The sequence below is a fragment of the Nuphar pumila genome, chromosome 5 (assembly GCF_984573655.1).
Source record: "Nuphar pumila chromosome 5, dmNupPumi1.hap1.1, whole genome shotgun sequence".
NCBI lineage: Eukaryota > Viridiplantae > Streptophyta > Magnoliopsida > Nymphaeales > Nymphaeaceae > Nuphar > Nuphar pumila.
In genome coordinates, this window is record NC_143253.1 from 23,355,424 (window position 1) to 23,382,137 (window position 26,714).

Below are 26,714 nucleotides of genomic sequence, written 5' to 3' on the forward strand. Positions count from 1 at the left end.
ATGCTTTTAGGATGAGAGACAAGAATATACCTGCAAATTGCTTAACTTTTTTTGCAATGTCGCCTTAGATATGGGTCACCTTGAATTTTATAGTTGTTCTTTATACGATAATTTAGGTTTTTTTTTAGCTCACTGTTTAAGCACAATTGTATATTATTATCGAGGGTGCATTTTTTATGAAAAACGTCAGACACACTAAGTCATGCTTCCAAATTAACAGGATAACCTAGTTCGTAATTCTTCATTGGCTTTTGTTGTTGTGCTACAACAATAGAAGATGATGTGGGTCTTGACCCCTTCGACACAATCTTCTTTTGATTTACCATATTGTATTAGTAAACAAATTTAAATTTTCTTACAATAACAACTCAAGAAATATTGAACAAGCATTGCAAAAAACAAACAACTATTTGTGTTTCAAAAAGCATTAAAAAAAAAGAAACATTGTACTTACCAAAAATATTGGAAAAGCATTTTATTTTAAAAAATATAATAATAAAAAAGAACATTGTCTGAACAAAAGAGAACAGTGTTTGATTTAGTCGTTAAACAAATGAAAATATTATACTTACCGAAAAAACATATTGTCGATGGTTCAGCAGTGATGAAGTGCTTCCTATGAATAGTTACTAAAAATAGTTACGGTAAGAAAAATAAGTTGAAGACAAAAAACAAAAAAATCCTAGATTATGCAAAAATAAGTAAGTTGAGGGACCACAACGAATCTATACATGATTTGACAAATCTACAAAAAATAAGAAATATTACATATTTTTTATATTTTTATAAATATTTAAATACAATATTTACTATATAAGACAACAAATTCACAAATATTAAGCAATTTTTTAAGTAAGATATTTGTGATTTTGTTGTTTTCATTTAAGTGAAGTTTCACACATAAATTTATGCAAATTCAAGATATACGAAAAAATAAGATATTTCACAAATATATTTATGCAAAATATTAACATACACACACACACAAAGAGTAGGGATGGCAGTGGACCGGGGGAAAGCGGGGCTCCGCCTCGCCCCGTTTGGACCGGGGATGAAGGGTATGAAACGGGGATGGAGGCGGGGACGAAGGTTAAAATCCATCCCCGTCCGGGGGTGGAGGCGGGGATGGACTGGCACGTTCCCCCGCCCCGCCCCGCCCCATCCCCACCCCGGCCCATCCCCGCCCCGGCCCCGGCCCCGGCCCATCCCCGTCCCGGCCCCGCCCCATCCCCGCCCCCAACCCTTTATATTTTTACTGTTTACTAACCCTAACTCCCTTCCCTAATTTCCTAACCCTGGAGCCGCCGAGCCGGGCCGTCGCCTCTTCCCCTTCCCCATCCGCATTATCATTGTAGCCGGGTCGTCGCCGACCACCGTTGGCCGTCGCAAGGGGAGGCCTCCACCCTCATACTCAGCCTCCTCTGCAAGCTCGACGGGAGGGCGGAGCTCTACCGAGACGTACCCCTCTCCTACCTCTTCCTTGGTTTTCAGGCGGTTCAACTTCCTTGGTTTTCAGGCGATTCAACTCCTCTGCAAGCTCGACGGGAGGGCGGAGCTCTACCAAGGCTTTCAGGCAGTTCAACTCCGCCTTCGAGGAGGCATACCGGGCGCAGACTGCGTCGATCGTGGTGGAGGACATGAAACGGGGATGAAGGCGGGGACGGGGACGGGGCGGGGGTGGAGGACATGAAACGGGGATGAAGGCGGGGGTGGAGGATAAAATCCATCCCCGCCGCAGAGGCGGGGCGGGGGTGGAGGATAAAATTTTGAGGCGGGGCGGGGGTGGAAACCTTGTCCCCTGCCCCGCCCCGCCCCATTGCCATCCCTAACAAAGAGTAAGATATTTGCAATTTTGGTGGTTTCAGTTTCAAAATAAATTTGTAAATAAATTTATGTGAGTTCGTAAGATCTAGATAAAAAATATGTTATTCTAAATTTAAGTGAGTTGAAACTAGCCAACGAACGATATAATTTTATTGGAATAAAGCCTCAATTAACAATTGAGGAGAATAAAAAAATTAACGATGTTGGATAATTACAATTTTGAACATGAGAGAATATAAAAAATTATGAAGTTTTAAAAAAATAGGTTAAAATATCCATACAGTACAATCATTTTCCATTTTAAAAACAAATTTCCCAAAACTTTCTCTCATTTAAAGGAAGCCAAGAGTTTTGACTTCTGAAGCAAACATCCAAGAAAATGAGTTTCTCCATGCAACAAGAAGCTTCCAGTAACCAATGTTTATTTTGAGAGATGAATAAATGAATTATTGGTTATTTTTGGCTTAATTTTTCTTAAAATTTTTATACATCGTGGATTACAATAGCATAGACCGTAGCGTGGTTTTGTGAATCCGGCAATTGATTTGCATCACTTCTCTCACGCAAAAACACACATGCACAAAGTGAAGCACAGAGGCTACAAAAGGTCATAACTAAAAAGCTTTTTAAGCACGATATATGGTTCTCACATGAAGACTGCAGTAATTTCAACTTATTGACCTATCAAAACTCATTCCTGTCCCCGCACCTGGGCACAGGACACCCATGTAGAAAACTACTTAAAGGCCAGGAATAGTATACATAAACGATAAAGAAAAACTCAATCCAGCATCCCTCAAGATCTCAAGTATTTGTATGCAAAGATAATAAAAATAATAGTCATGCAAAACTGTCATCAAGGATACTAATCATCAAAAGAATGCCAATAGATTCAACTTCTCTGGCGAGCAGACTGCATCATCACCATGTAACACTTGGACAAAGTCTACAATCAGCAGAACATTCACCACTGAAGTCCAGATCCGAAACCTGGTTGGAAAACGTTTCCATGAAGCTGTATAAGAGGAAGTGATCGAACTGTCAAAACTTACTGAATAATCACACGCAGAAGTATACTAAAGCTGCACCAGAAACTGCTTCAATCATCAAGGTAGTAATAGGAACCAGCAGACTTTTGTTCCCTGTCTTTGGTAGAATCTAGTTTGTTTATACGAGGCCTATAGTTGGTAGGATCCCTTCTAAATGTGATGTCCAGATGCTGCAAAAATATTTCATACCATGACACACCTCCAAAAATTTCTTTACAAGTAAACAATGGAACAATTAGCTTACCGACAAGAAGAGATTCATCCCTGTCAACAAGGACTGTGGAGCATTAGCAACACAATCCATGGATGGTATTCCCTCATAGACAATCACCCTATCTGCTAGGTATGTTGCCATTATGAAGTCATGCTCAACAACAAAAGCAGTCTTCTTAGCATGAAGGATGAATCTTTTGATGACTTTTGAAGCCACTATACGCTGTTCTGAGTCCAGATATGCACTTGGCTCGTCAATCAGATAGATATCTGCAGGCTGCACGAGATTATATGAATTTCAATAAAGCAGCACATGCAAAATAGTAGTGTCATTGAGCAAACAATGAAGATGAACAAATAATGGGAAGCTTTCCATTTTTCTAACCAACCAGAAAAATTTTCATTTCACATCTCTAAACACGACAGATCAGGGCCATTGTTTTTTTTCATGGGCAGAGAAACCACCCTTGGAATCAGAAACCTATTCACGCTGGCTAAGCCTGCCGTACTTACGATGGCTGAGCAAGGGCTTATTCCTTGCCCTCATTAATGCAAGGGGTTGATGCTCATGGGAATGGAACCCTGACAACCTGTCTAGTGGCCAAGGCCCTTTCCACTGCACCAAACCCCTTGGGCTCGATCAGGGCCATTGTTTGGTGCGATGATAAAGCATGATCAAACTGTTATTGAACAATCATGGGTTCAAGTCCTGAGAGTAGTCACTTCTTGAAAAAGGCAGAAGGTCAGGACTGTCTCTGGTCTAACCCTTCCCAGCACCTCAGGGTACCGGAACACACCAGGTAAGGCCCTTTTTATCTCAAAAGACAAGATATGTGGCACATATTCATTTACACAGGTTCCAAATATCACATCGGGAACTGTATCCACTCCAGGGTGTGCCCTTTTATGTATAATACATTAACAAGAAATAATATCCACAACAAAACATAGCACCATAAGTCAACATGGCTGATTGGGAGCCATGCCACATCAACATGGAAGTACAGAATCATTCATCAGTATCTCTGTATTCAATCTATTTATTATTTTTAATGAATATAAAAGGCACAAAAAATAGCACAAAGGAGAATCTGCATGAGTAATAAGTATGCTTGTATAATCGCTACAAACCCCTGAGTAGTAGTTTGGCAAACAAAACCTTTATTTATGGACCATTACCGTGTTGTTCATATGCCAGACGTGATGCACACAATGCACATGCCCCCTATGGTGCACAGACAGCACCCTTCAAACACCATGGTATGATCGGGGCACTGATTTCCAGATAGGTCCAATGCAATACTCCCACACAAATTAGAAGCCCTGAAGAGGCATTCAACCTTTGAGAGACCAAGCCTCCCTCACAGTAAGCAGCATAATAGCAAAAAATCAAACCTTCTCATTTCATCTCCTGACAGACCTTCAAAAAGGTTGAGCCTCCCGGGATTACATTCGCTGCTCTATTCCCAAAACAACTTGCAAAGATAAAAGAGGTGATTAGAAGCTACTAAACGTGAGAGGGAATTCCCCCACAACCATTCAGGATAGAAACACTAGGAACAATACCCATCAAGGTGGTGTATATTAGTAAGTTGTCTTTTAATACCACAAAGGGGAAAAGAAACACCCAAAACTATTTCCAAAAACCTTCTTTAATGAAGAGGGATGCATTTTTTAAAGAAAGAAGACTAAAGTACAAAGGGGGATAGCATATCATTTATCTGATAAACAGAAGGGCACTACATCCGCTCAAACACAGAGAAAAGCTATCTTTACAAGTATCCCAAGAATGCTACCCCTCCTATCAGGGGCATTTGCGCCTGATGCACCATTTCCTCTGGATATGGTTAAACAATTTTTTACCCATCTTGTCATGACTCACCTTAATGGGTTCTTGTCCAGTACGTTGATGTAGCATTTATTATCCATTTAGTACCATCACCATGCATAGAGTAACTGAACCTATTAGAAATTAAAGGGAACTCCAAAATATCGTCTGATGACTATTTTGTGAATCTCATAAAGCAATTTTCACTTGCTGTAAAAATTCCATCATTTCCATCTCTGCTCCCACAGTAGATAGCATTATCATGTAGTGGGGAGCCATAACTTCAAAATCTTTGCAGCGTGATGCTTTTTCATACTTCCAACTAACCACAACCATGTATCCTCCCTTTTCAGCACACGAAGTGTCAGCCTCTGGGTAAAAATCTAACCTCAAAAGTTAGAAATTTTGAGTAGGTTTCTCTCAAAAAAGAAAGACTCGAGTAGCTTGTGCTACAGCGTTCAACACTTTTTTTGAAGAAGAATACAGCAGTCACCACATGTTGAAAAAATACAAGAGGGTTAATTGCAGCAGCAGATGTGATAAGCATATTGATGATATGTTATTATGTTGTATGTACATCATTATTATTTTTTCTAAAAATTCACTAAACACAGAAGAACCTGAAAAGGGATCAAAAAAGAATGCCACTCACACAAGATGACCAATGCGGCAATGCCCCTGCTATGTTTCCACCTTCACTAAGCCTCTAAGCACCTTATTCTAAGCTGAAAGTTCCTATATGGCTGAGCTCGATATAAATTTATAAATAATGGCAATTAGTTTTAATGCCACAAACTCCAAAGTGTCAAAAACCTTTATCTTCTAGTTCAGCCACTATATGATTTCCAATGTAACGTTTTCCATGCCATCTGACATGGAAAAAATGGTAAAGTTGCTCAAAACTAGGCGCCCCCATTAATTCCAAGGGCAACAACCATGAGCACATCTCTAGAAGATCTCGGCCCACATGGTATGGCACCTTGGCCTATTCTACCTTGATGTCTTCATCCAGCACGTACCCTCATTTATTAGAACTTAGATGATAAATCATCAAAAGCATCTCCAGTTTTACTAAAAGTAAGATTTTAGCACCTTGTTACTTTTTCACAAACAGCAGATTCTGTGTTTTAACTTTTAATCAATAAAGAATGCTCCTCAGAATGGAAAAATAGGGCAAACAAGAGAAAGATACTTGTTCATATTTATTAATTATTTGTAATTCAAAGCAGCTCAGGAGAAGCTTTAAACTCCCCATCAGATATAGACCTTCCAACTCTCTTCAATCTGTCAGCAACACCTCATAGAGAAACTTTTATGAAGCTGCAATTCTAATTTATTCCATTGATAACTTAGCTAACCACAAGCAAAAAGACCATTATCCCAGACCAATTGCCTAGAGGACTGCATGGTGTAAAGGAATTTCCTTGATAATGAATCCCGTTATGAAGGAAGATCACAATGTATCCTTAGGACTAGATTGAACTGAGGTACCGTATTAAACAATAATGGAAGTGATCTCTTCCACATAAATGGTGGCAGTTAACATGAACATGCATTACTAAAACCAGCAAATGAGATCACAACATTTTTAATTAACAAACTAGCAAAATACATACAATTTCTATATCCAGCTTTAGCTGAAAGGCAGAGTCTCTTGGCCAAACAAGTGACAGGCATTTGGTCAGGCAGCCTGCACGTCATGAGCACGGATTTTTTAGGCTAAAGTTTGGTGGGAAGGTATCATCAAGCCACAGCATGTCCAATTTATGAGCCAGACCAGCCTGTTGTCCATGACTTAAAAGGATTGGGCTGCTTGGCCCAGTCCGTCAGCTGGCTGGACTTGACCTGGCAGCGGCACATCCTACTTATGGGCTGGCGGCCCATGACTACTAATTTGACTTTTTTTTAATAACTATTATAACTTATTTTCTTACATTATTTCGCTTTTTCCTGATAATAGATTCAGGTTAACCACAGGATTCAGTTCTAAAATTGCCTCAGAATAGTAATACCTTTGTTATATCAATCCTAATAGTAACATGCTCTCAAATGGAAATATCCTTGAATTCTTAAAAAGAGTATCTTGAAACAAGTTGCAGTCATGTGGATAGCCAGAGGTACCAGAGGTAAGAGAAACTGACTTGTAGACAAGCATAAGCCACCATTCATTAAACACAAATCCCCCCCCATATAAGATCCCCGCAATATCACAACAAAAAATAAATAAAAAGTAAAAAGTAAAGAAAAGAACAACTTACCTTGCCAAGGCATAGACATAATGCTACTCTCTGCAATTCACCACCAGATAGATTAATAACTTCTTGGTCCATTAATTGCTCTATTTGAAGTGGCTTCATGACATCTGACACAAACTGGGGATGCATATAAGAATCTCTGATCTTTTGATGCAGCAAGTGTCTAACTGTTGATTGGAATTTTGGACTTATTTTCTGTGGTTTGTATGAAACATTGAACTCAGGTATTTCCAACTCTGAGCCCTCCACTGTATCAGGTTTCAGAAGACCAGCCTGCAGAAATTTTAGACAGTGGATAACAAGTATATGCATGGGAATCCAAAATAAGCTGGAGAAGGGTCACACAACAAATTTCAGGTGACTGAATGCACCATAGAGTATTCAGAAAATAGCAGTTCAATAAGAAAAATGATATTTCTCTGCAGATTACATACCAGCATTCGGATAAATGTTGTTTTTCCAGTCCCATTTTCCCCCAGCATCACAATAATCTGGGAATCAGTAAATTCACCCTCAATAACCTGAAGTTTAAAATTTCCCTGTGTTTTTGTCATGGTTTGGTATTTGTATCTAGCATATGTTTGAATCTCTTCTGCGCTTTCTTGTGGTGTCTCTGCAACCTGCATAACACATGCACGTTTAATAACAACCAACAATCAAACAGCAAATATTGCTCATATTTATAAAATTTGACTAGTTACCTTAAATGTAAGGGACTCATCTCGAAATCGAAGGTTCTCAGTTGGAACAAATCCTGCTAAGAATACATTAATACCTTCTCTAACAGAGAAGGGAAGCGTTACAACCCCATATGCTCCTGGTTTTCCATAGAGACAGCAAATGAAGTCTGATAAATAATCTAGGACACTGAGGTCATGTTCAACCACAATCACATAGCTGAAAGAGGAAAGATAAGACTGTGTCATCTTCCACTTCATCTCCAAAAAAGTCATAACAGAAGACATAAAGAGAAATGTCCGGAAGACAGACCTGTTAGGCCTAAGCAGTGATCTAATTACTTGTGCAGCTTTCAACCTCTGTTTCACGTCAAGATAACTTGATGGCTCATCAAACATATATATTTCTGCACTCTGAACTGCAACCACTGCAATAGCAAAGCGCTGGAGCTCTCCACCTGATAAATCACCAACATTCCGATCTATAACCTGATTTAACTCAAGTTCCTGGCAAAGCTGTGCCTTTATCTGCTTTTCATCTTTTTGGTCAAGCACCTGGCCAACATTCCCTTGCACTGCTTTTGGTATGTGATCAACATACTGTGGTTTGATAATTGCCTATTTAATGTAACAAAAGTCAATAACAGGAATAGGATAACAAATCCTGAGGCAGAAACACCAATGTGTCATTTTCTTCAGAACAAATAAAATAAAGTGCAATGTGAAGTAAAAACAAATATATAGAGGAACCATAGACATTTGAATTGTACCTGAAATACAAAAAGAAAGGGGAAAAACAAGTATTGTAGCCACATGGTACTTGATTGTATTATTGTTCTTATGGTCTTCCTATGTACAAAAATGGTTCAAAGTTTTTTGAATCCGCTACTTGGCATAGATGGATGTATTACCATGAGGCTGATGGCTACAAGATGAGCTTGCATACGAGCAGGAGAAGTCGGCTAGAATGAAAGGACATTCTCAGACAGCAAACTATAAGGTAACTATGAGATGTCAGTATTAGCACATAGCAGTCTGTGACTTAAAGAATGGGACCAGAATACCAAATTTTTCTGTAGTATAGAAGACCAACTGTTGCTGACTAATATTCTAAAGATGGTTTCTCCCAAAAAAAAAATCTCAAAAAAATATTCTAAAGATGGTGATGGGTGAATGATAGAGCTAACAAAGTTGACTTGCCAAAGTTAGAAGAAAAAACCCATTTTACTATGTTACTAAGCAAAACAGAAACTTAAAGTGTAGCATCACTAATATTCCTTTCTACTGCTCAGTTTGTCCTGCTCTTGCAAATCTTGATACCACTCCTGCTGCTACACCTGCCATCAAGTTTGTAAGTTGCTCTCATTCTTTTCAGTACATGCCCCGTAAGTTCCATAATTGATCCTGTGCCAAGTAGATAAGTACACACCTATGTCACATGGGTGTGGGTACGGGTACGAGTGCGACACGGGTGCGGATCAATTTCAAAAAATTTGGACACAGGGACACAGCTATATATATAATAAGATCCGATCCCAATACCGTCTTGGATCCAGGTCGGGTCCGGATCCAGACCCGACCCGACCCGAGTCCAAATTAATTTTAATAAATGGACAAAAATAGACTCGGTCAAAGTTGACCAAGTCCAAAATGTGGACGGACTCGGCCCCGGTGCGTTGACCGTGTCTGAAGCCGCACCCGTGTTTGCCCCGTGTCCGAAGCCGCACCCGTGTCTGTCCCATGTCCGGACGTGTCGACGCGGGTGCGTCGGCCTTTTAGCCGAGTCCGTGTGACTTAGGTACACACACAGAGCGTAGACACATACACACACTCACACACTTCTCGTACTCTTATTCGGTAGACTTAGCAACCTCACATTATGATGGCAAATGAATCTAATTTAGCTGACCATCAAATATGTCATATTCCTGATTTTGATGATGCCCCCATAAATTTGTCAAAGGTTTTCTCTCTTACTATTAGAATTAATCACTCTGCTAATTGAGTATAACCAGAGGTCCAGAGGTCATTCCCATCCACAAGCTAAAAAAAACCACACAAATTTTTCAACAAATGTTCACATAAACTACACAAAAGATTGAACTGGCATGGTATTCATGGTTTTCTAGCATCAAATTTGTAGACAAAGGGATCAACAGATTCATGTGCCAATTTCTAGCAATCATGGGAAGACACTGAGAACCACTAGATTGTAAAAAAATGGTACCTTGAGATTGTCTTCCAAAATACGGGTAAAATAATTCTGAAGTTCCGAGCCTCTAAAATAAGTCAAAATTTCCTGCCAATCAGGTGGATTCTGCAGAAAAAACAGTCTCGCTCGTTACAATTACATCAAATATTTTCCATGTGAAAAGATGTCCAAGAAAAGCATTGGTTTCTTCTTTTCTTTATCCATACAACACAAAGCATTACATTAAATCGTCCCAAGTTAGGCTTCAATTTCCCAGCTAACACTTTGAGAGCAGTTGATTTTCCAATGCCATTTGTTCCAACCAATCCCAGTACCTGTCCAGGCCTAGGAACTGGCAACCTGCATGATTTGACTGTTACAGTTCACATTATCAAAGCAACAACAAATGCAAAGTGACATGCTGCAAAAGTAGCACTGTTATACAAACCTGTGCAGCTTAAAGGTGTTTGCTCCATAACGATGTGTTGTATCTTTATCCAAATCTTTTGGAAGGTTGATGATTTGAATGGCCTCAAATGGGCATTTCTTCATTCATGGAGACAACATAGAATTCATTCTAGGGCAGTTTACTCATTCTAGCCATATAAGATGAAAAATCATCAAGCAAGACTGATAAACAAGTACACACACCTTGACACAAATACCACATCCAATGCACAACTCCTCGGATATGAACGCAATCTTAGAGGCTGGAGTGACCTCAATACACAATTTTCCTACAAAGAAGTAGCTAGTGATGTTCAGTGACTAAAGAAAATACAACTACTAATACCGAAGAAACTTCCAAATTGTGAAACACTGATGGCAGAAGAGTAGGCAAAATTGCATTGCAGGAAATATTAAAAACTGAAAACCAATAGGAAGTAACATGTCCAAAATAATATTTATCGTGCACTCTCATTGCCTATTTCATATCATTGACAATTCTTTGACCCGAGTGATATTTTAACCTTAAAGTGACCAAGCCAATATTGTAATATTAAAAGAAAACAGACTATATGCCCAAGATCCACCAATAATAATTCATCGATTATAGAATCTAAATTCTAAAACATCTTACCAGACACTAACTCAGATATTCAAGCAACAGATAAGTGTCACAAACAATCTCAAACAGAAGCATTAGCAACATGAAGAACTACTGTCATCAAATACAAAGGTCAAATTTTCTAAGTGGGACACATCAGGATATGACAAACATGACCATCAAAATGCTAGATATATAGTTATCAATATCAGCCTCAAGTCCCAACACTATCTAAGAGAGGAAAGTTCACAAGATATCATAAGATTTTCTATACATCTCAACAAAATCTCAGCATTCTTGAAAGAAAATAATACAGAAGATATAAATAGATAGATTTTCTTTTTGCTTTTTTGCAAAATATTAATAAAAGATAGAAAAGCTTTTGAACCATGGAAAAAATAAGGAATAAACATAAAAAATAAACTGAGATAAATAAAAATGTCATGCTATTCCTGTGAAAATATTGTGATAACAGCATGATAATATCATGATATTAGCTCAATATTTTGAACTGGTGATGTTTTGAAGATATCTGAATCTGTTCCCTTTCTTCCACTTTATTGAAACGGAAATATCAGCGACATGTGTGACTATGTTTGAAACAAGATAGGAACCAATCTGGCATGACAATTTGAGTCAATCATCTATCAAAGAATTACAAACTACACGTTCTTTCCCGTACAGACTCCCTCTTCCTGCATCCACCTGAACAAACCAATTGGTTCTCTTTCCAGGTCCAAACTAAAACTTAGCCCCAATATCTTGTTCAACCTCTCACAGTACTATCATTCGCTAAATCAAACAGAATATACGTCAATGAAATAGTACTAAAAGTATGACGATAATAGCAACAGCAATAGTAACAATGACGACAATGACAGCAAAAATAAAAACAAGCAGGATGTTGCTGAGTTTTTAACGAAGTCAGTTGCTTCTTCTCATTACTGTCCCAACTCTTACCTTTTCCATAAAAAAAAATTGTGAGGAGCTTTTAGCAAACATTATATTTTTTCCTTCACGCATTATTAGCCAAATTTCCATTCCCCCTTTTATCTTATTTCCTATTCATTCAAACTTTATTCTATTCCATCCTCAGTAATTCCGGAACCTTCAGATTCTATAACTGAAAATCGATAAACAAGTTCATCAAAGCAGTTTCCAATTCATCAGTGATAAATTCATCTTTCGAACAAAAATCAGCACAGAGAATTGCACCGAACAAACAAAGCCCCAGTTCATGGTAATTCCCCCGGAGATAATATCACAGACAACTAGCAAGATCACACCAAAGCAACTCAATCAAGGAAAGAAAAAAGAAGAAGTTTTAAAGGCATCGAGCTCGTTTTTTTGGAACAAATTAACCAAAAAGAGAAAAGATACTCCAACCGATGACAGAGACAATAAGAGAAAAGAAAAAACGGATATCATCAAAAACTCGAACAAAGAGACCAAATTTGCAGGCGTTTCGTCGCCTGAGGAGTCGATTCTCATGATAAAAAACGCGAAATTCCCCAATTCGTGAGAAATCCCGGAATAAAGAAGAGGATCCGAACCTGTTTTGACGACGGGGCAACTCTTTTTACACTCTTGACGGCACTTCTTCGGCTTGCACCGATCTGAGCTCACGATCGCAATCCTAGTCAACCGATCCGCCATCCTTCTTCTCCCACACTGTGACGATGCGAAACCCTACCGCCCCTCTCGTCGTAGAAAAAGGGTTCCTTTTCAGAGAGAGAGAGAGAGAGAAACCCTAGCTTTCTCTGCCTCTCTTCCAGAGTTTTCCAGCAAAAGGGAGAGAGAATATGGCGCGGCGAAAGTCTAAAACTATAAAGGATAAAAGTCGTAATTGTTGAAAGACTGTTGCCGGGAAATTTTATTTGCAGAAAGAGGGCGGCAACGTTACCTCATACGTGGGGAGCACACGCCCTCCTGCGGTAGGGATGCAAACGGATCGGATCCGGATCGGTAAATACACAAGAAAGTCGAATCCAAATCGGGTTGAAATTAACAACCAAAAAATCATAAAAATGTGGCATACTGGATCCGGTCTGTTTGCAACAAGCCCTGCACAGAGAACCACCGCCCTTGATCATGTTGGGTTAAACCACCACGTTTGGTGGTGGTTACCCACGATGTGGGTAACGCTTCCCCAGATAAATTGCTCCTTCCGTTAAACCTAAATTAATTCAGAGGGAACGGTTACTCAACCGTTCTCAATTTTTGAGCTTATAAAAGGGTTTCATGAGCAACCCTTTAGAAGAGCGCAAATACAAAAAATTTAGGAGGGAAGAGGTCGACTCACCGGTAGCATTCGGAGGCATGCGCTTGTGGTGGCTGCAGACCGGCTGAGTTGAAGGAAACCCCTCTCCGGCAAGCACAGCAGCTCATCAATGGCCGCCTCAGGTACGATGTGTGTTTCTTCTTTGCAGGGGTTGTATACTGGCTGGTGGCTGAGACGCCGGCGCACCAGACCGGCGGTGAAAAACCTCGGGCGATCCCAACATTGGGTTATGGGCCCACCACGCTTCTGCTGCACGGTTTTCGGCAACTGTCGCCATTGGGCGACAGTGTTTTCTAGCCACAGTCGCCATGGGGCGACATATTCTTTTCCAGCAACTGTCGTCGTCGGGCGACAAACAACAAAAAATAAAAAAATAAAAAAATAAGGGTTTCAGGGTTCTTACCTGAGGCCGATGGTTCTTTCGTCGTCGAAGACTGCCGGGCGGTGTCACCATTTTTCTGGATGCTGACGAACCGCCGGAGTAGTCGCTGGATTCGGTTATTACCGGGTTCGACCTGGATCCAGTCTGAGTCGGGTAAGACCCAGATCCGGTTATTACTGGGTCCGACCCGGATTCGGTTCTTACCGGGTCCGACCCGGATCCGGTTACAGTCGGGTCTGGCCCGGATCCAGAAGGGTCCAGGCACTATTTGGTCTGAACCGGATCAGGGACTGATTCGGCCCCTTTCCGGGACCGGTTCGGAGCTGTTTTTGACTGGTTCCTTCCAGTTTATCACCGGTTCCGAGATGCTAAAACTCTGTTTTCTTAAATATAAGAAAATACAGGGATTTTGGCATACGGTTATAGGGTTTTGTGAATTTTTATTCATACTTGACTCGGTTCATAAGGTTCAGAATCGGTTCGGACCCTTGGATGACCGATTCAGGGCCATTTCAGACTGGTTCAGAGTGCTTTAAGACCGGTTCGTGAAACATACGACAGGTTCATTCAGTTTTAGAACCATTTCGAGGGTCATAAGTCTGGTCCTTTTGGTTTACGGACTATTTTAAGATATTATTTTACATATTTGGCATTAAGGATAGTTAGATGACTCAGTGTTTTCATGTCACCAAAGTGACTGAATACATGTAAGTCATAAATGAATTTTATACTATCATACAGTTTAAGTCGATATGCACATTGTACTTAGATTCATGAAACGATAGACGACCCAAAGGTAGTTTTATCGTGTTTGAAATTTAAGTAGGGTAGAATAAGGTAAATGTGTCGAGATACATCACACATGAGTATCCAAAGGTACCTTGTGTTGATGGTCTAACTTCACAAGAACCTTAGTTTTACCGAATATGGTCGGTAGGCGAAGTGGTTTTGCGTGTCGGAGCTCTTACCAAAGTAGGACTCCGATGACCCCCCTACACTCGCCTGGAAAGAAGCACATCAAGGGTTTTTATTATTTTGTTTTTTCCACTAAAGTTTTAGTCTCTTACGAATGCTTCCTGATACATGTCTTTTGTCATGAAGTTTCTTGTTCTGTGATTTTAGATGGCTCTAGCTCTATACATTTTCTACATGGATCTAATTTTAGTGATTGAAAAGAAACTGTTCTTTTTGCATTAGAGTATATGGATCTAGATCTGGCCCTAAGGATAGATGAACTTGCTGCTCTCACTGATCAGAGCAGTGTTGATCAAAAGATTGCTTTTGAGAAATGGGAGCGCTCAAATAGGCTTAGCTTGTTGCTTTTGCAATTTAAAGTAGCTAAGAATATTCGTAGTGCCATCCCACAATGCAGAACAGTGAGGGAATTCATGAATGTCATTGAGGCACAGTTTGTGAGTTCAAACAAGGCCAGAGCCAGAACCCTGATGTCAAAACTCATATCTATGAAATATACTGGAGGGGAAAACATTCGCCAGCATATTTTGGAGATGAGAAACATAGCATCTCAGCTGAATGACATGAAGCTCACCATCTCTGATTCTTTCCTAGTGCATTTAGTCCTAACATCCTTACCCTTGGAATACGGATCTTTCAAAATCTCGTACAACACACATAATGATGAATGAACATTTAATGAACTCATGTCCAAGTGTGTTGAAGAAGAAGAGAAGATGAAAGGTGAGAAGGTGCATAGTGCACATATGGCTTTTCATACGTCCAATGTAGGACCAAGGAAGAATGCATTTAAGAGAAATGCTAGGAAGAAGCCAACTGGGGATAAGTCATCCCAAGACAAGCAATCCAACTCTACTCCCATAAAGTGTTTCTTTTGCAAGAAGAAGGGACACATAAAGGCAGATTGCATAAAGTATAAGAAGTGGTTGAAAAAAGAGGTAATTTGTCATTTGTTTCTCATGAATGTAATTTATTACAAATTCCTAAAAATAGCTGATGGATTGATTCTGGTGCTACTGTTCATATTTCCAACTGTCTACAGTTGTTTCTGAGCAGAAGGGAACCAACAATGCATGAGAAAAGCATCTATTTGGGAAACAAGATGCGTTCACATGTGAAGGGTGTTGGAACCTGCAGGATTACTCTGGATACGGGCATAGTTTTAGATCTTCATGATGTCTTTTATATTTCATCATATAGTAGAAACTTAATTTCAATTTCAAAGTTGGATAAATTTGGATATTGTTTTAAGTTTGAAAATTCCAAATTGTTCATATTCAAAAATTCAATTAAAATTTATTCTGCATCAGTTTATGATGATTTATATAGATTGAATGTGAAGATCCAAACTTAGGAGTCTTTGACTTCTAAATACGCATTAGTTGGAAATAAACGTAGCATGACGAATGATAAATCTTACATGCTTTGACATCGAAGGTTGGGTCATATATCTAAAAAGAGAATAAAGAGACTGGTAAATGAAGAGATCTTGCAATCTCTAGATTTTACTGATAATGACTCATGTGTTTATTGCATAAAGGCTAAGCATACAAACACATATAAAGAGGGTGTCAAACGCAGTAGTGAGATATTAGAGATAGTCCATACGGATGTATGTGGACCGTTTTCCCCCTGTTACATAGGCGAAAAATATTTCGTCACCTTTATTGATGACTATTCTCGGTATACGTATCTCTACTTGATTTTCGAAAAATCTGACGTTTTTCAAATGTTTAAGAAATTTAAGAAAGAAGTAAAGAAACAAACCGATAAGGTTATTAAGATAGTCAGGTTTGATAGAGGTGGCGAATATTATGGTAGATTTACTGAGATGGGGCAAAGGGAAGGACCATGAGCGCGATTTCTTAAAGAGAAAGTAATTGTGCCTCAATATACCATGTCTGGTAGTGCCTATCAGAATGGTGTAGCTGAAAGGAGAAATCGTACGCTTAAAGAAATGATCAGAGCTATGTTGAATTATTCAACGCTTCCCATAAAGTTGTGGGGTGAAGCCTTAAGGATTGTTGTGCATATTTGAATAAGGTTCCTACGAAATCTGTGCCTAAAACTCCTTACGAGCTGTGGACAGGTAGGAAACTATCACTGTCTTATATGCACATATGGGGATGTCCTGCAGAGGCTAAACTGTATAACCCCCACATTAAAGCCTTTGATCCAAGAACAACCAGTGGATATTTCATTGGTTATCTAGAAAGATCAAAAGGGTACAGGTTTTATTACCCATCTCACTCACCATAGATTGTTGAAAGGGATAAGGCAAAATTCCTAGAAAATGATTCAGTAGGATTAAGTGCACTTCAAAGCCTTGGTTTTGAGGAAGTATAGGATCCAGTTTCGTCACCTGTTAAGGAAAACATCGAAAGATACCACATTGTTATTCCTAATGATGGTGTGGTTGATCATTCGATTGTTAATGCACAAATCCAAAGTGAACCTATTGTGGACAATGCGGAAGAGCACGAACAGGATGATCAGGTTCAATCTGAGCCTGAGGAACGACCTGTTTGGAGATCCACAAGAATTAGGAGATCTGCCATATATCCTGATTATGTGGTGTACCTTCAGGAGCCTGGTGATTTTATAGATATGGATGATGACTCGTTGACTTTTATGGAAGCTGTTGAAAGCAAACAATCTCCGCACTGGATAGAAGCCATGAAAGAAGAGTTAGACTCTATGGCTAAAAATCAAGTGTGGGATCTTGTCACGTTACCTAAAGGAGTAAAGCCCGTAGGGTGTAAATGGGTCTTTAAGACCAAGAAGGATTCCAAAGGTAACATATAGAGACATAAAGCAAGATTGGTTGCTAAAGGATTCACCCAAATGAAGGGCATTGACTATAATGAGACATTTTCTCTTGTCTCAACTAAGGAGTCAATGAGGATTATTTTGGCCCTCGTAGCTCATTATGACTTAGAGCTACATCAGATGGATGTGAAAACAATGTTCCTCAACGGGGATCTGAATGAAGAGGTATACATGGAACAACCTCTTGGTTTCTCTGAAAATGATCATTTGGTTTGCAAGCTTAACAAATCAATATATGAACTTAAACAGGCCTCCCGACAGTGGTATATTAAATTTTTCCAAGTCATTGTGACTTTCGGGTTTACAGAAAACATTATTAATCAATGTATATACCTTAAGGAAAGTGGGAGTAAGTTCATTATATTGATGTTGTATGTGGATGACATCTTACTTGTAACCAACGATATAAAGTTACTTTCAGAGACAAAACAGTTTCTTGCATCACATTTTGACATGAAAGATATGGGCGAGGCTGTTTACATTCTTGGCATTGAGAATCGTCGAGAGCGAGCAAAAGGTTTTCTAGGCCTCTCCCAAAGATCCTATATAGAAAAGGTGTTAAAGCGATATAGAATGGAGAATTGTTCTCCTAGTCCTACACCCATATCAAAAGGTGACAAGCTGAGCCTAAAGGATTGTCCACAGAACGATATTGACAAAGCACAGATGAGTGCTTATCCATATGCATCAGTTGTTGGCAGCTTGCAGTACGCACAGACATGTTCTCGACCAGATATTTCTTTTGCAGTAGGGGTACTTGGCAGATTTCAGTCTAACTCAGGTTTACCCCATTGGAAGGCTGCCAAGAAAGTCTTGCGGTACTTGCAAGGGACAAAAGACCATATGTTAACGTATCATGAAGTTGATCACCTCGAGGTCATTGGCTACTCAGATGCGGATTTAGGAGGATGCCTTGATAGTAGAAAGTCTATTATTGGGTACGTCTTCTTACTTGCTGGGGGCGCGATCTCTTAGAGGAGTGGAAAGCAGACGACCACTGCTGCCCATACCATGGAAGCAGAATTCATAGCATTGTACGAGACTACTTCGCAGGCTATATGGTTAAAGAAGTTCATATTACAGTTAAAGGTGGTCGATTCCATTGGAAAGTCATTGAAGGTCTATTGTGATAATGAAGTTGCAGTGTCCTTTTCGAACAACAACAAAAGTACTACGTCATGCAAGCATATGGAATTGAAGTATTTTGTTGTTAAAGAAAGGACGAAGAATCATTTAGTGCATATTGTCAATATTGGTACCAAAGAGATGATCGTTGATCCTCTTACTAAAGGGCTAGCACCGGGATTATATTCCGAACATGTAATGAGGATGGGATTGTTAAACTCTTTTTGACATATGCATATAAATAAAGTGATCACTTTCAGTTTTTGATTCTCATTATGGTTGTTGTCAATCTCCTAAGGATTAGAGATTCAACTAAGGACCTTTAGAATAGAATAAAAAAGGTCATTTTATTCATCAAGTTATTCCCATAAGGTTTTCTGGTTAAAGAGTTTATCGTCGGAACAAGTGGGAGAATGTTGGATTAAACCACCACGTTTGGTGGTGGTTACCCATGATGTGGGTAACGCTTCCCCACATAAATTGCTCCTTCCGTTAAACCTGAATTAATCTAGAAGGAACAGTTACTCAACCGTTCTCAATTTTTGAGCTTATAAAAGGGTTTCATGAGCGACCCTTTAGAAGAGCGCAAATACAGAAATTTTAGAAGGGAAGAGGTCGACTCACCGATAGCATTCGGAGGCCTGCGCTTGTGGTGGCTGCAGATCGGCTGAGTTGAAGGAAACCCCTCTCCGGCAAGCACAACAGCTCGTCAATGGCCGCCTCAGGTACGCTGTGTGTTTCTTCTTTGCAGGGGCTGTATACTGGCTGGTGGCTGAGACGCCGGCGCACCAGACCGGCTGTGAAAAACCCTGGCCGATCCCAACAGATCAAGCTTGCTCAGAATATGTGGACTCAGACCCAGCCCGGTTTGGTACTGTGCTCGGCATGGTTTTACAAGCCAGGGTTTGAGACTGTTTCAATCAACATGAATTTGGGTCAGACCTGTTGGTTCGCTGGGAGCGTCAAAGTCAAACTCAAACCGATGGCTTGCCCTTGCGCCAACCCAGCTTGGGCGTAGGCTCAGTTGGATGTAACTATGGCCCATTTTTTTCTATATCTAACCCACAATGGGTTGGGCTTGATTTGACCTAGGTTTGACCCTGCCTTAACAACAACCAAAGTTGAAGTGTTGTATTCAGTTAAAGTTCACATCCTACTTGACAGTAGCTTTGCTGGTTTCTAATCTATAGGGTTGGCGCATACTCAACCCAATATTCGACAGGTCAAGTGGTCAGTGATTGGGGTTTAAGTATCACCTCCGTGTCTTCAAGAATGATGCAAGAGCTAAGCAAAGCAAAGCAAACCGAGATCCATTTTAGTTTTTTATTTTTTTATCATTATGTTTGGATATTGGATCAGGTCTTATTTTTTATAAGATTATGGGATTAGGTAATTTGTTTAATTTAGAATCTAAAAAATTCCATTTATTTATAAGTTAATTTTTATTTATTTTTATTTATTTTTGCTTTTTTCTTAGGTAATCTTATAATTGGTTAGATTTACATCAATTTGATATTAGAGCGTGCTTGTCACACAAACGATTCGATAGGATTCGTCAAGCAAGCTCAGGGAGCAAATCTTGATGAAAACATGACATGACTGTCCAACAGAATTTTCAAATCGATCATATCGGAGGTTGCCAAGCTAATCAACTTTTCGGCGACATCACATGGCAGCAACACCCTCCTCCAACAACTGGTTGGCGCCTAACAACTAGCAAACCTTCACACCCACCTACCTGCTCTCCTATTGCCTTCTACTCAGATGCGAAAAGGGATGGTGCAACTGCTGGCGAGAACTCGTTTGTCAAATGGCTACAGGCTAGGATGACCTGATAGCACCCGGAAGCAGATCAAGTCATGCTGAGCGTTTTTTCTCATGCGGACATCGTGGCCGTCTATTTGCATTTTGGATGAATGCCACGTGGTTTTGTTGACTTTTGAGCTTTTTAAAATGCAAATCGGATGGCCACGATGTCAGCATGAGCAAAAACACTCATTTTCAGCATGATCTGATTTGCTTTCGCAGCACCCACCCCAGCTGGCTGGATCTTCGCCATTTGCTCTTGTTGCACGAGAGATGGTGGGTGGTTTTCCTAGCTCCTACCGGCCATGTTTAACCCACCTGGCCAAAGGAATTGCCATCATCCAGAATCTAACTGCCAACCTGCCACCAGTCGTTCCTGAATGGCACCACCATATCGTTACCCCTAGCTATGAGTTGGCCACCCACAGTGGCGTAGCTAGGATTCATGTGAGGGGGGGGGGGGGCAAACAGGGGTGCAGCAAAAAAAAATTTTTTGCCCCCCCCCCCCAAAATTTAAAACAAATTAAAAAATGGCTACAATTATTAATAAAAATCTATTTCACATGGACAAATCAAACTATTTACTGCAGTCAGAGCTGGGCTAGGACTGAACTGGGCTAAAAAAATAGATAAAAATCTATTTCATATGGAATCAGGGCTGAGCTAGGACTGAGATTTAAAAAAATAATAATAATAATAACTGTTTTGGGAGGCAGGACTGAGTTGGCCCAAATGGTATACCTATTGAGGCTTGGAAATGCTTGAAAGAGAAAGGTTTAGAATGGTTGACAAATCTTTTTAACAAGATTTGGCGGACAAATAAGATGCCTAATGAGTAGAGAAAGAGTACTTTGGTACCTCTATATAAGAATAAGGGTGATATACAAGATTGCACAAACTATCGTGGTATAAAACTCATGAGTCATACTATGAAACTTTGGGAGAGGGTGATTGAGTCTAGGTTGATGAAGGTTGTCATGATATCGGAGAATCAATTTGGTTTTATGCCTGGAAGATCAACTATGGAAGCTATACATCTTCTTAGACAACTTATTGAGAGATATAAAGAGAGGAACAAAGATTTGCATATGGTTTTTATTGATTTGGAGAAGGCATACGATAAAGTACCTAGAAACGTTCTCTGGTGGACAATAATGAAGAAATGTGTTTCTCTCAAGTACATTAGTATAATTAAAAATATGTATGAAGGAGTAGTAACCAATGCCCGCACTTGTGGAGGGGTGACAATCAATTTTCCTATAACGGTTGGGTTACATCAAGGATCTGTTTTAAGCCCTTGTCTATTTGCTTAGTGATGGATGAGCTTACGAGATCAATTCAAGAAAATGTATCGTGGTGTATGATGTTTGTTGATGATATTGTTTTGATTGATTAGTCTATAGCTGAGGTTAATGCTAAGTTAGAATTATGGAGACAGACAGTGGAAGCAAGAGGTTTTAAGTTGAGTAAGAGTAAGACAGAATATATGGAACGTCGGTTTAGTAAGCAACAGAGTAGTGATGGGAGTGTAGTGAAGCTTGGTGAGCAAGAAATACCGGTGGATGATTATTTCAAATATTTGGGATCTATCATTCAAAAGTATGGAGAAATTGATGGAGATGTAAATCATAGGATAATGGTTGGGTGGATGAAATGGAAAAGTGCAACTGGAGTGTTGTGCGATCGTAGAATGCCATTGCGGTTGAAGGAAAAGTTTTATAGGATGACTATTAGGCCTGCTTTACTATATGGTACAGAATATTGGGCTGCCAAGAGACATTATATTCAAAAAATGAGTGTAGCTGAGATGCATATGCTTAGATAGATGTGTGGAAATACAATAAAAGATAAGATTCAGAACGAGGAGATACGTAAGAAGGTAGGCGTTGCACCCATTGAAAATAAGATGAGAGAGAATCGTTTACGGTGGTTTGGACATATTCGGTGAAGGCCTAATGATGCTCCAGTTAGAAGGATGGAGAAATGGGAAAATATATTAGTTAAAAGAGGTCGGGGTAAGACTAGGAAGACATGGATGGAGATGATAGGAAAGAATATGAATGCTTTGAACCTCACAGATGACATGGCATGGATAGAAATGATTGGAGGAGAAGGATTCATGTGGAAGACCCATAATGATTTTCTTTTTTGGTTCATATCGCTGACCCCAATTGTTTTGGGATGGAGGGATAGTTGTTGTTGTTGGGAGGCAAGACTGAGCTACAGCCCAGTCCTGCACCCCCCCCCCCCCTCCCCCGCCCAGCTTTGCCTCTGGCCACCCACGACTAGCAAAGGGCTTGGCTGATGGTTGTTGATCCTCCTAGATCGCCCACCACCGCCTCCTCTTCTTCTACTCTACCGTCTTTATTTACCTTCTCCCAACCATCTGCCTCTTGTTCCTTTCTTGTGCAGAATTGCCAGCCACCAACAAGCGGCCCAACCAGCCACAACCATGGCTGCTAGCGGCAAGCCTTGTCGGAGCCCTCACTGACCCCTTTGCTCTGCCTAATACCTCCTCGTTTGTCCCATCACCAACACCTCTTTCCTCTCATCCAACCACCCCGAGAGGGGTGCACACCGGTGAGAAGTCGACCGACTAGTCGCTGCCGTTCGAAAGGCCCTATTGTTGGCACCTCATCGCGGGTGGGTGAGGGAAGAGATTTAAACCCTAACCACATGTTCTCCAAACCCATCGAGGGTGGAGGAGTAGGGGTGAATGAATCTAGTTCTAGAGAACGGGTATATGCCATGGCTATATGTAATAACCGATAATTTTTTGGTATTTCAGATCAATTATAAATATTTATAATTTAGATATTTTTGATGACTTATTTTATGTTGTTTTAGTGCATGGTGGCAGCTGCATCAAAATTTCAAAGAAAACGAAAATGATTTCATAAAAAATGAAGCTCGTATGCTCTTAAAACTCACCCGACAAATTTAAAGGCAAATTGGTAATTTTAAAAGATTTTGGGGTTCGTCGCCATGATCATCGATGCCTTTATTGACCTAGTTCAGTCAGTTATATAATCATTTTTGTCAAAATCTTACTTTTATAAAATATTATTTATAATTAAAGGTCTTCATTTCATGTTAATTAAATTTTTTTAAAAAAAAACCTAAGGACCTAGTTAATAAAAGTTAAAATACAACTAAACAAAACAAAACAACTAAAAACCAACCAGGATTATATATGGTGTCACATGGGTTGGATGTCACATGGAGGGTTTGGCAACACCAAAACCCTCCTTCTCCCATATATAAAGCCTCACTCCCCCTTCCTTTCACCCATTGAAACTCTTCTTCTTCTCTCATTTTCTCACTTCTTCTCTCTCCCTCTCTTCTACCATCATTTCAAGCCCCTTATTGTGACATGGTTCAACCCCCTATTGTGACCCAGTTCAGCTTCTTATTGTGACTTGGTTCTCCCTATTGTGACTTGGTTCAACCCCCCTATTATGACCTGGTTCTCCTATTGTAACCCGGTTCAGTCCTCCATGCCCCGATTTAGTTCCTTCCCTTACTGGTTTAGTGTTCCTCTAACCAATTTTGTTCCTTCCTTAACTGGTTCAGTGTCCTCCTAACTGGTTCGGTCCCTTCTCTAATAAGTTCAGTGTCTTCTAATCGGTTCAATGTCTTCATAATTGGTTTGGTCCCTTCCCTAACCGGTTAAGTGTTCACCCTAGCTGGTTCGGGTTTTCCCTATCTGATTTGGTATTTTCTAGCAACTCAGTCTCCCTCGAACAGGTTCTCTTTTACACACTGGTTCTCTATTTTGGCCACATATGCTTAGAAATTATCAAAGATTTGTATATTGTAAAAAAATTCTCCTAAGATATTTTGAGAATTTTTAGTCTTTGGTCTATGCGCTTTACAAGGTAGGTTCCTATATCAAAAGCTCATAATTCATATCCTTGTTGTGCTTGCACTAGAGTTAACATAAAAAACAATATTTAAATTGCATGCACCATTTTATAAATAAAACCATCTTTAATCTGCATGCATTGTTTTATAAATAGGACTTGCTTCACATTGCTTTACAATAACATTTACTCTGCATGCATCATTTTAGAATAAAATAATATTTATATCATGTATCACCTTATGAACAAAAGAATATTCAATCTGCATGCATCATGTTATGTGCAAAACCCTAATTTTTGCATGTGTGTGGTTATGCATAAAAAAACAATTGGTTTACATGTTTATGCATTGTTTTACGTGCAAACCCTAATTTTGTATATGCTTTACTTTGCATAAAATAATAGTTTATTCACATGCATTTTATATGTGCAAACCCTAATTTTACATGCATTTTCGCTACACGTCTTGTTTCATTTTTATTTTATCATATTGTTCTCACATATTGTTTTAAAATTCACATGTCTTATATGAAAAGTTTGCATGTCATTTTATTAAATAATAGCGAAGACTCATAAAAAATAAATGTACTTGTGTATGATAAGCATGCACTAATAATTGCTTAGCTCAATAATGGAGTTTTGGGTTCGTGAAACCCTATAGGCGATAAGATATTCTGCCACAGAATAATGACTTATATAAAATACTTATGACCCGAAAAAGGCCAAGGTTTGAGGAACTTTTTTGGTGTCATAAGTGCATAGTAGTGTGTAGGGCACATATTTGTATTGGATTTGACTCACATGAGCTCAGGATAACTTGAACCCTTGAAGTGTGGAGAAAGTCATTATATAATAAGTGAAACATGCTTACATACAAACACCTAAATTGCGATTCGCCTTACAGGTGAAGTGCTCGTATATACAAAGCAATTACTGAATGGGTTAGGTACACAAGACTATGATTATTACCCTGAACGGGTATTTGGGTTATTGAACCCTGGATTGGCCTGTAAGATTAAGGCCCATAAAATAATGATTCATGTAATAAAGATAACCCTTTACATCCATTCAAGATTGATATCTACATTGGAGAAGATAGATGGTACAACCTCAAGTGATTCCGTTTTGTTTTAAAAGCAAGGCATCCCAGTGGTCTTTATTTGTAGGTTTTAGAGGTTGGGTTATCCATGTGTTCTAGGTGATAAATCTCCAACTACTGCAATTAGTCTAGGATGCATCATATTTCTGTTGTGCCTTAGCGGTGACTTCCCCCAATCACAGACCATCCACTTTGTGTATGCTTTAGACAAGCACTCAGGATAAAATACTTAAAAATAATGCACCCTCAGGATGTTTTGGTTGTCTACAATGGACTTCCCTCATGTACCTGGGTGAATAGTTAAATATCGAAATAAAGACCTTTGAATTACATAGTTTGAAGTGAAAATACACCATCATAATGCAAAACAACTAAGTATGCTCCTTTCTATATTTTGTTCATACATTTTTGTGGAATGACTCTAGTCCTAGCTATGGATGAACTATGACATCTGAGTTGAATCAGTAGAACTAAATTATGGTACTTAAATATGTTTTAATATTCTAAATTACTTAAAATTGGTATAGACTTACCAGATTGTCAGAAGTCTGATCCTTTAATGAGTTTTGTTCAAGTACAGGACATTGAATGCAGTGGGGCAAGAGCAACATTGATGACTAGCACTCTCCAAAGGATCTAGGGCTCAACTTAGGATTTTGTTCATAATATTTTATTTTTTTCAAGCTTTGTATTTTAAATATTACATTTTGACAATGGTTATAATATTTTGGTTTTACTTTGATATGCTAAATGTTGATTCACCCCAATTACCTGCACAAAATTGTGAAACCGAGTAGCAACAACAAAAATATTGTTTTCTGCTGTCTCAATTCAAAAAGAAAAAAAATAAAAAAATTTGGCAAAATTTTGGTGTAAAGGCATTTGAGGGTGGAGAAAATGGGGAGAATTCCTTCCTATTTTGCTCTTCCATACTCAAAAAATATGGGGAGGCATTCTCCCCATTCTCTGAACGTTCACTCCAATGTGACCATACTGGAAAAAAAAGTTGTGACGATTTTGAAGGTGAATGTGATGATTTTGAAGGCGAATAATATCGGCCAACAGGCCATTGGAATGGACGACAGACTTCCTACCAGTCGGTATTCTGGCAGCAACTAACTGGACTAGTTCTCCTGTGAGGGATAGAGAGAGAGACCTTCAGTGGTGAATAATACTAGCTAACAAGCCATTGGAGTGGATATCGAGCTCCCTTTCGGTCGGTATTTTGGCAACAGCCAACCAGATTGGTCCTCTTACGAGAGAGAGAGA

At 39.4% G+C, this 26,714-nt stretch overlaps 1 protein-coding gene across 4 annotated transcripts; it reads right to left on the reverse strand.

Moving 5' to 3' along the window:
* Positions 1 to 2,438: 2,438 nt before the first annotated feature.
* LOC149837117 (ABC transporter E family member 2-like) lies at positions 2,439 to 12,880 on the reverse strand. 4 transcript variants are annotated; one of them, XR_016431889.1, is made up of 13 exons: positions 12,639 to 12,880; positions 10,689 to 10,774; positions 10,486 to 10,583; positions 10,280 to 10,397; positions 10,074 to 10,163; positions 8,160 to 8,464; positions 7,871 to 8,066; positions 7,604 to 7,789; positions 7,173 to 7,442; positions 4,507 to 4,561; positions 4,266 to 4,409; positions 3,118 to 3,363; positions 2,439 to 3,043 (listed from the first exon to the last, which is right to left on the reverse strand). XR_016431889.1 is itself a non-coding variant. In XM_090005828.1 (12 exons), exons 1-11 carry the CDS (start codon positions 12,739 to 12,741, stop codon positions 2,924 to 2,926), a joined length of 1,818 nt encoding a protein of 605 aa, XP_089861954.1. In that variant the 5' UTR covers positions 12,742 to 12,880; the 3' UTR covers positions 2,675 to 2,814; positions 2,913 to 2,923. The 4 variants fall into 4 exon arrangements, 3 of the variants coding, with proteins under 3 accessions (XP_089861952.1, XP_089861954.1, XP_089861953.1); XM_090005828.1 differs by lacking the exons at positions 4,266 to 4,409; positions 4,507 to 4,561 and having other exon boundaries at positions 2,675 to 2,814; positions 2,913 to 3,043; XM_090005827.1 differs by lacking the exons at positions 4,266 to 4,409; positions 4,507 to 4,561 and having other exon boundaries at positions 2,687 to 2,814; positions 2,877 to 3,043.
* Between the last annotated feature and the right edge of the window lie 13,834 nt (positions 12,881 to 26,714).

Excerpts from the sequence above, each read along its gene's own strand:
- LOC149837117 (XM_090005826.1), bottom strand. The coding sequence starts at position 12,741 with ATGGCGGATCGGTTGACTAGGATTGCGATCGTGAGCTCAGATCGGTGC. Across the intron at positions 8,067-8,159 it reads TCACTGCTTAGGCCTAACAG|CTATGTGATTGTGGTTGAAC; the intron begins GTCTGTCTTCCG and ends TTCCTCTTTCAG. Across the intron at positions 3,044-3,117 it reads GGATGAATCTCTTCTTGTCG|CATCTGGACATCACATTTAG; the intron begins GTAAGCTAATTG and ends ATATTTTTGCAG.